The sequence below is a fragment of the Chanos chanos genome, chromosome 5, assembly GCF_902362185.1.
Source record: "Chanos chanos chromosome 5, fChaCha1.1, whole genome shotgun sequence".
Lineage (NCBI taxonomy): Eukaryota > Metazoa > Chordata > Actinopteri > Gonorynchiformes > Chanidae > Chanos > Chanos chanos.
The window spans coordinates 40973747-40983860 of record NC_044499.1 but is presented as its reverse complement, the minus strand read 5'-3'; the positions used below and the strand labels follow the sequence as shown (position 1 = coordinate 40983860).

At 39.2% G+C, this 10114-nt stretch overlaps 1 protein-coding gene across 1 annotated transcript; it reads left to right on the top strand.

Moving 5' to 3' along the window:
- Positions 1-4688: 4688 nt before the first annotated feature.
- LOC115812546 (neurexophilin-1-like) lies at positions 4689-7078 on the top strand. Its single transcript, XM_030775026.1, has 2 exons — positions 4689-4733; positions 6350-7078. Exons 1-2 carry the CDS (start codon positions 4689-4691, stop codon positions 7076-7078), a joined length of 774 nt encoding a protein of 257 aa, XP_030630886.1.
- The last annotated feature ends 3036 nt before the right edge of the window (positions 7079-10114 follow it).

Here is a 10114-nt window from a genome sequence, read left to right as displayed (position 1 = left end):
AGAATAACTGCATCCGGGAAACGGTGTAGATGCCAAGACAACAGGAAACTCCTGATAAGGGTCTCTGGAACACAGATGGTATTCATCCAAAGAGTTTACTTTACTTTAAAAGAACTTCAGATTAGATTAGATTAGATTAGATTAGATTAGACTCGATTTTACTGCTCCATTGGTGTAGATGGGGATGTGTGCTTGGCTCCTAGCTCGCCTGAAGTCCACAATGATCTCCTTGGTCTTCTGGGTGTTAAGAGCCAGGTTGTTGTTGGCACACCACACGGCTATGTGCTGGACCTCGTCCCTGTAGGCCATCTTGTTGTCCCCTCTGATCAGGCCTACCACTGTGGTGTCATTTACAAACTTGATTATGGTGTTAGAACCATGTCCAGAAATACAGTTATGGGTGAAGAGGGAGTCCAGAAGAGGGCTAGGCACACATCCTTGTGGCACACCAGTGTTCAGGGTGAGAGTGGAGGAGAAGAGGTTGTCTAGCTTAACGGATTGGAGCCTGTTAGTCAGAAAGTCCAAAGTCCAATTGCAGAATGATGTACTAATACTGAACTGGCTAAGCTTGGAAGATCAGCTTGGATCACAGTGTTGAATGATGAGCTGAAGTCAATGAACAGCATTCTGACATGAGTTGAGACTGTCCAGGTGGGTCAGGGCAGAGTGGAGTGCTGTGGAGATGGTGTCCTCTGTTGACCTGTTGGTGCGGTAGGCAAACTGATGGGGGTCCAGGGTAGTGGGCAGACAGGATTTCAGTTGAGATAGAACCAGACTCAAAACACTTTAACAGACTCAAAACACTTTACAATGGGACTGGCAAGATGGTAGCAGTCTTGAAGCTTGTGGGGACAACTGCCTGGGCCAGGGACAGATTGAAATTGTCCATGAACACCCCAGCCAGCTGCCCTGCACAGCAAATATTAGCAAATATTACAAGACCCAGTAGACGTGCAGTTGGAGTAATACTTCTCCACATCAGTCATTTTCTCTTATTCAAGCAGGATTCTGTGACAATGTGTCCAGAGCTGAAGTGTAGTGCAAATATTGCGATATTTTGGGAGCTTTACTGCACTGACTTGACTGAGAGGTGTTGACTGTATCATAACTGAATTTGTTCATTCTTCCATTATAGTCTTATTGGAAAACCTATACATATTCATGTATTAAAATGACATTTTTGTAAATTTAAAAATTTCCACACGCATACACATACACTTACACGTACACGTACATACAAGCGCACGCGTGCGCATGCACAGTTTCATGCATTTTATGAAAGAGCATGTTTAATAGATGTATGCTTTATTTTATACCCCTAGAATTGTTCTTCATTGTGAGGTAATGTAGAATTTTTATAATGTCAGGGTCATCAGATGCATTAAGAATATACTTATACTCATAATGTATCGCATGCAGTTAAAAACATTAGTAGTATTAAACATGTTGAGTTTTGAAAAAGGAAATTATCTGATATTTCTCCTTTGGGGTTGCAGTTTCCACATTTGGATGAATATATGCTAAATTCTATTGATTCACAATACTTAGATTTTTGCAACTAAATGCTCTTGCCACACAACACACAAAGAATGAGCTGATATCTCAGATTTATTCTTACCAGCTCAACCACGTGTTTGCTTTCATGCACATTTGTGTTCAAAAAAATTAAGCAGAGAAAAAGACATAAGCTGGCCCAACCTCTGCATGGTCTACAAGATCTTTTGACAAATTTGAATGCAACAGACTTTGTATTTTTTTTTAAGGAATATTTTCACACTCCTTTAGTAGAGCACTTTTAGCACAGAGATTTTCATTCATGTGTGCACTGTATTATTTTACCTAATTTTATCTAATCAAATGTTTGCGATAATATTCAAATCTATTGACTGTGAAAGCCATACCAAAGCCTCCAACTTTTTTGGGAAAGAATTTTATGATTGATTTTCACTTGTTTCAGAACATTGTATCACTGAAAATATCTAAATTCTTTTCAGCTTCAACTTCTTGACTGACTCTGAGCATTAGCTTCTAGGATTTGTTGATTGAATCAATCCTTCCTCCTTCCATACATATTTCCTGTACCATGTACTGCCACACAACCCCAGTGTATAACAGGTCCACCCCCTTCTGTTGACAAAGGTTGGCATTAGGCTCTCCTCTTCAAATACCTAATTCTTTTTACTTCAAGCAGATCATATTGGTTGGGACCCAACAGTTACACTTTCATTTCAACAGTCTGAAGCGCATCAGAGTTCTCTGTCAGCCAGTTTTAAATAACATTTAACATAAATAACATTTTTCTCATAATTCTGACATACAGTTCATTGTGGTGCAGGAAACACTGTACAGTGAGTACACTGGAACTTCACTTTTTCTTACTTTGGATTGTCTCTGAAAGTTCAGACAGAACAATCACAGTCTAACAGAAATATTGTATTTCACATTAAAATAGCAAATTCTTTGTCATTTCTTCGAGGCTTGGAGTTGTGACAATAGTGAAGAAGCAGTAATTACCCAGTAATAGCAGGTTCAGATCCTGCACACCGTGGTTAATGAGCCCTTGAGCAACACAGTGTACTCCAAAGTAACTCCAAAGGAGTACAAATACTGTTGCACAATAAAACTGCATACAGAAGATCATTTTACAAAACTGGATTTATCAGTTAGCCAAACAAGTTGTGTGTCAAGTCAATCCAATAACAGAACAGCTTTTTGAGATAAAAGCCTACACCTATTGAATAGTCTATCAAACTGAGAGATCTTACTTCAGGAAATACCTCCAAATTTGGATAAAAGTGAGGTATGAATAAATGAAGGTGAATAAAAGGTATAAATATGTTGTGTTCTGTCCACACCCACTAGGTGTCAGCACACAGCTTGTGTTACTGCTGCATGTAGAGACTGAAGTAGAGGATTACAGCTATTTCAGTATTTCTATTTCTGTCACTTGCTTTTGGAGACCATCAGGTGTAGCATACGGTTCTCTTGATTATATCTTGTGCTGTCTTTATTGATGAAGACACCATCCATTACAAAGTATATGCATTCTCTGAACTTTTCAGAGGCTTTGAATATCTTGAAATAAACTAAAATTGGTTAAGTAAAGTTGGTTTAGTCCCAATATTACATTTCTACTTCTGTTTCTGGGCCACTTAAGAGCAAGTAAGAAGTGTTCAAATGCAGACATGAGAAGAGCATGAAAGTTAATTAATAAAGTCATGTGAGAAAAACTGAAGATCTGTCACTGTGTGCACTTCCTTGTTGCAGTTTCTCTCTTTAAAATGCAGATGTTTGTACATCGGAGTAATCTTGTGAATCTCACCTCAGTTTATGATTTAGCTGTATGCTCAGACCTCCCCTGGGTGAATAAGCACTGAGCTATAGTGGAGCCTGAGCTGCTTCATTTTCTCTGATATGCTTGGTCCTCCGTTTTGCCATCATATGTGTTTGTGATGAGCACACTTCAGTGAACACATTTGTACTGAATAAAATCTTATGGAATGGATTTATGTTACAGAGTGCTCCAGGGAGAGCAAAATACATGTCCAGAATAACAAAACAGCATTACTTTGTTTATTATGATATGCATGTATACATGCAATTTGAATATAATTAACTGTAATTAAATCTGGTGTATGTTCAGGTTGAAATGTTAGAGCTAAATTAGATGGTATTATGCCATTATGTTCAGTGTAAAGATGTTTTATTGCATTTCTTTCACCCATACATCTCTACTCATGTTCCAACAATTCTAACTTACAGAGCACTAGAAGCCAGTGCTGGACTGGTGATCATTTTTAGCGGTTGAGCTGTAATAGAACAAAAATGTTAAATTAAACTGCTAAGGAAAAAAGTTAGCCAAAAGTTGCCTAGATGTGATTTCACGTTTAAGTATTCTTGTACAGTCGGATGGCTGTTTCCCAGATGTCTGCATGTGCATTAGTGTCATTTTTCTTTATTTTTGTTTATTTAAAAAAAAGGCTTCAAATGTATTATGGAATGAAATTGAATGGAAACGCATCCAATTTGCCAGCTGTTTTCTGCCACTGTGCCATGGTGCCATTCATTTGGATCCGCTCAATAAACCGCTTCATATCCATATAATCAAGAAACCTTAGCAGTGAACAAAACTCCCTAATTACTTAATTTTTCATAGTATATATGAGCATTGAAGCTCAGCCGTACTTTTTGAGGGGAAACCTGACTTAAAGAGCACCTTGATGGTCACAGTTTTCCCCAGTGACGACTGCAGTGCAGCTGTCCGTGGTCCTGAAACTGTCCTCTTCTCCAGTTTGAAATTAAGCGAGAATTTACATTTTCCGCAAGGTGGTATATTGTCTGTTCGCTCTGTCATACACATCCATTTCTCAGTATAATCACTTCAGGACAAACTAAGTATACTGTACAATAAAGTTGTGGAATAGTCTTCCACCATTCGTTATGTAGTCTCACAGTCAAATTCTTTCAAGGCATTATCTAGGAATTTCTGTTTGTATTTTTTTTGCGACCGGGGGGAAAATCCTCGCAGAAAGTTGACATGTGAAATGTTTCTCCGCTGTGTAAGTGGTCCTTAACAGAAGAGCCACAAAACAACCATGAAATTGTAACTAATAACTACATTTTCTCTGAGGCTATGAAGGTGAACATAGGAAATATTTCGATCCTTTTTATTCATGACAGACCATGTAATGGAGGAGGAGAAGAACGAGGCCAAGAGGCGGGAGCGCAAAGAAGTTGGTGCCACACTAATCGTTCACTAGAGTGCAGTACAGCTGCACAGGAATATTCAGTGGCGGGAAACATTCCTTTTTCTGTTCGTCTGAAAGAGTCGCTTCCCCTCTGTGGTTACTGCACTCAGTCTTGACAGCGCTCAGCAGCAGCACGGATTGTTTCAGCGTTCAACGGAGTTATCTTCTGGCTTTATTCTGGGAGTTTTGTGAACAAACTTAACACGTTTCATAGCGACTTTAACACGTTTCGTAAAAATGCTTAATACTCTCAGGACGGTACTTTACAGAATAAATTCGATATTATTGCCACATAAGATGTGTCCTTCTGATACGAAGAGTTGAAAAATAAACGAATACGATCTTGACCGTGGACTGAGGACTGAGGAGATGCGCTCCACCGAAGGATTTGCCTTACTGTTTCTGAACGGGACAATTTGTCTGGTAAGACACTGTACAACTTTTCTTGATCCTCACATTCAGTCTGTAGATCAACCGACTGAAATCAATTTAAAGGGCAATACAGCTTCTCCTACCCGCATTATATTTATATATGCCATTTAAAGGGCGGTGCTACACAGGAATGAAAAAGAATGATAAGAAACTGGAGTCGCTTAGTTTGGAGATGGTTACATTCTGGAGCCATAGCCTCTACACTCTATTAGATCGAATGCAACCCCACTGCTTTTCCAAGTTTTAGGCATAACTAGATAACTAGTTACATATCTAACTTAAGCATGTGTCCTACTGGTGCACGAGATGTTTAGGTGTGAAATTCTACCAAGAAAAGTCCCAGAATTCATGCCATTTTATCATATTGCAGGACAGCGTTTGGCACAACAAAACGTAATCAACATGTTGATTTTTAGGTGTCATTTTTATCTTTTACAAAACAGAAAAAAAAAATCCCACAAACCCTACAGTACTCAATGGCCAGTGTTCAACAATCATAAATTATGCATTCTGAATTGACACCAATCTCACGTGTCATTAGTACCTGTTCTGTTCATTAGGATAGATCATTAGTTAAAGGGCAGCATCCCAGCATTTCACCAGTTTGAAATCTACCATTAGAGCAGAACATTACTCATCAATGAGGCCTTAGGTTTGGTCCCAGGGGAGAGAGCAGTTACACTGGACGACCCAGAGACCCCACCTGACAAGCTGATGTCAGAGGGTTGTGATGTGGATAATTACTAAATGTGCAATAGCTCAAACAATGAGCTATAATCTGACTGGAGCAGCTCTTATGCCTTATGTCAGTTTTAATCACTCGAGACAATTGCTTGTGCTGAACAGTGGAAAGGAAATAGCTAATTAGTAATTTATTTAATTTCAAGCATTTATATGATCACTTTCAGGAAACCTATGCAGCACTAACCTAGCAATTTAAGCAGTTTAAGACCTAGTGTTGGACATTCAATTTTCATAATAGATTGATTTTAGCTTGTCCTCCCCTCATCTCTCCCTCTCTTTTCACCTTATTTCACTTTCTCTCTTATCATTCATCCTCTTATCCCTCCACTCCTCCGCCCTCCTCTTGTAAACTCTTCTCTCCCTCTTCTTCTCTCCTTAATCGTTACTAATAATCTCCTTCTCCCTCTCTATTTTTTATTTTCCAGTTGATTCTTGCGCAACATAATGCACAGGGTCAGTCCAGTCTATGGACTGGACAACTGGAAGAGGTCAGTCCTCCACATCTCGGGAAGCTCAACACCAAGGCCCAGTCATCCAAGTCATTGTTCCATAAGGTATTTAGCCGCTACCCACGAGCTCTTTACAAAAAACAGGCCCAGAAACTAAAAAGCAGTAACCCTTCAGCCTATTCCACATATGCCTCACACAACAAAAACTGGCCTCTTATCAGCGCGGGAAAGTTCCAGAAGATGTTTGGCTGGGGCGATTTCTACTCCAACATCAAGACGGTGAGACTCAACCTCCTCATCACAGGAAAAATTGTTGATCATGGTAATGGTACGTTCAGTGTCTACTTTCGCCACAACTCTACAGGCGAAGGTAATGTTTCTGTGAGCCTGGTGCCCCCTTCGAAAGCAGTGGAGTTCGATTTGGAACGGCAGAGTGTTGTTTACCCCAAAGACTCCAAGATCTTCACCTGCCGTGTGGACTATGAGAAGGTAGAGCGTAGCAAACGCACGTCCCTTTGTAACTATGACCCATCCAAGACCTGCTTCCAGGAGCAGACACAGAGTCATGTCTCCTGGATCTGCTCCAGGCCTCTGAGAGTCATCTGCATATATATCTCCTTCTATAGCACTGACTACCGACTGGTCCAGAAGGTCTGTCCGGACTACAATTACCACAGTGCTCTCCCATATCTGCCCTCAGGGTAACACAGGAAAAAAGTAGGAATTTTGGTTAAGAGACAGATATGCAAAGGATGAAATATAAATGACTTTTTTGCAGAAGCTCTATAACCTCAATACACAGCAATATATTTTATGTACAGTACCTTTAATATGGCCACTGGAGATAGCACCACTACAACAGAATCTCTCTCCAACAAAGTAACAATAACCTTTCGACATTCTCCAGATTGGCAACCCAGGTGGCAGTCATTATATCCATATATAGACTATGAATCGTTTATTTCAAAAACATGTGACTGATTGACCTGATGGATCAAAGCTGAAAAAATGGTGAAGAGTGGGGAATGAAAGCAGATTCCCAGATGGGTGCAGTCAGAGCCAGGCAGGTCAGGCACAGCATTTTGTGGAAGTGTCCTAACCTGACTCGACCAGAGGTTTGCCAAACCATACTACTTCAGGAGGACAAGACAGAGATGAGAAAAGATCCTCACTTAAGGGCTAATTCTTGGGTTTGTGTAAATACAAGTGCTGACTGTGGGAAATGGATGTAAACCAATGAATGAATTTGTTGAGATTATATGCATTGGAATACCATTGTGATCACTTTAAAAAAGTCTCTCATTGACCTAGATAAAACTGGTCTCTAAACCTAGTGCATGGTCAGATAGTTGGCTTAGGTGCATATCACTGGAAATCTCTATCAATGACAGGTCTGTCGTAAATGTGCCATATATAATCGCAATATCCAGGTTATTATGCAGAGAAACACAGTGTCACACCATGCACAGGGAAATGGATGTGGTCAAATTTACATGGCAGCTGCATTGTTACAGTAACATTTTTAAAGTCAGACATTTGAAACAAATAAGACATCCAGCGCTGTTGTCATCTGTTTGCAGAGCACTCTGAGTCTAAGCTCATTATAACACAATTATGATAACATCATTAAATCAAGGCTAGTTATGATTAAATGAGACAGATATTTCTGGAGCTGCCAGACTTAATAGACAAGAAAATGAATGCCCCGACTAAGAAGCTCTCAGAGAATCTTAACAAGTTTAAGCTTAACCCTGGCTGATATCAGTGTTTAGGCATCATGTTTGGTCATGCTTTGTTCTGTGGCACCATTTTGAACGGAGGTATTTCTCTGCAGTTTTGTGGCTTTGTTTTCCGATGTATTTTACTGTCATGATTGCTATAGTTTGTGGTTTTGTGGTGGAAAATGTTGTGATTGTACATGTAAAAAAATATCAATCAGTAAACAAAGCTGCTGGCTAAAATCATGATGTACAGTATTCCTGTTGGGTATCTGAATAAGACACTTGATCTGAAGTCGCTGCACAGATACTACAACATATTTCTCCTCTCTCATAACAAATCTGACGAGTCTTTTTTGGGGGGGGGGGGGGGGGCGCAGTATGCTAGAAATGAACTCGGCTGGTCAAGTAAAGGTTAAAAACCACACACGTTGCATGATTTTATAATTCATCCTCTTTCCACCCTCTCATTTCCTTCCCCGTTTGTTTAAACATCATATTCACTTTTTCCTTTTCTTTCTTTTTCTTTCCTTATACTCAAACTCTTGCTCCCTCGTCATTCGTTTTCAATGCAGGTAGGAAATAAAAGAAAGGAAAAGAAATCAAATAACAGTGACTGGGAATTTCATTTAGGTCCATGCTTCAGGGAGGCAATAATTAAACTACTATCAGGGAAGGGGCCTTGAACAGAATACAAACGTATTTCATAATTTCTGCTGGTCACGGACGATGCACTTGAGTCATGGTTTAGAATTTTAATGTGTTTTTGAACTACATGGTCAGAGAATTAGATTCTCCAGGACACATCTTACCTGCTAACTCTTGTTGGTGATATTTCCTAGCTTATGAATGGCTAAGATCATTTATGGATGAATGGTGAGAAGACAGCTGACATAAAGAATACAGAAATTAAGCAATGAGACCAAAATGCAGTTTTTGGGAGAAGTAAAAAAAAAAGTTACAGAACTCTCTCTTTCTCTCTCTCTCTCTCTCTCTCTCTCTCGCTCTCTTCGTAATAGCCTTTCCTTTCCAGACTTTTTCTAAACGGAGTTTTGTGCTTAATGCCTTTTTCCAGATGCAAGGCAGACTAATTTTATATTATTTCATCAGAAAATGTCAGTGCTGCAGTCATTTGGATTTATGTTGAATGAACCATATAATTTCAATGTCCTTCACTGTGACATGTGAATTATTATGATTAACTGCAAGATTATCCCAATAAGAGCATGTTGTTTGGTTAGATAGCAGAACAGAACCTCAGGATATATGCAAAAGTATCAAAAGGAAGCTAAGTTTGAGTGTCACTAAACAGAAGCATGTTGTATGTAGGAGTTGTCTCATGAGATGAAAAGAACCACCCTTCTTTTTCTTATTGTCCCAGTGAAAAGGGTGCATTAATGTGAATAAAATGTCTTTTTATTTGTGGCAAAATACATCTTACGCCAACAAACATAACCTTTACACCAACAAACAAAACCTTTACACCAACAAACAAAAAATGATACATTGATATAACAGTACAAAAGAACATTAAGGGACAGAAGTGTTTAGGTGAAAGAGAACAATATGAGAAAATGTAAAAAAATAAATAAATAAATAAATATATATATATATTTCATATATATATATGGGCCAAAGCCACACCCTGCAACCTTGCTTTCCCAACAAGATGTCCCCTGGACGGCTTTCTCCCACAGGCTATAAATCATGTAATTCTGTGTTCACTGAGGCTTCACTGCACAGCCCCTCACACTGATTATACTAAAGAGAGATGACTGAGCCTCTGAACCATTGTGTGGCATGCTTAACTGAAAAACACTTACTGTCGATAACAGAATATAGTACTGGAATTGTGTGGTATGTACAGTTAACGTATGTGTATCATATGTCTTTGTTCAGCCCTCTGTGAGGAAGTTGCTTAAAATCCTGTTTTTATACAATTGTTTTAAAATTAAGAGCACGGTGGTGAAAAAAATAGATAAAAACAAAACCGCCGCATCTTTCCTTTACGCAGAGCAGATGT

Coding starts and splice junctions, on each gene's coding strand:
- LOC115812546 (XM_030775026.1), top strand. CDS start 4,689: ATGGAGGAGGAGAAGAACGAGGCCAAGAGGCGGGAGCGCAAAGAA. Junction 4,734..6,349: donor AGAGGCGGGAGCGCAAAGAA/GTTGGTGCCACA, acceptor TTTATTTTCCAG/TTGATTCTTGCGCAACATAA.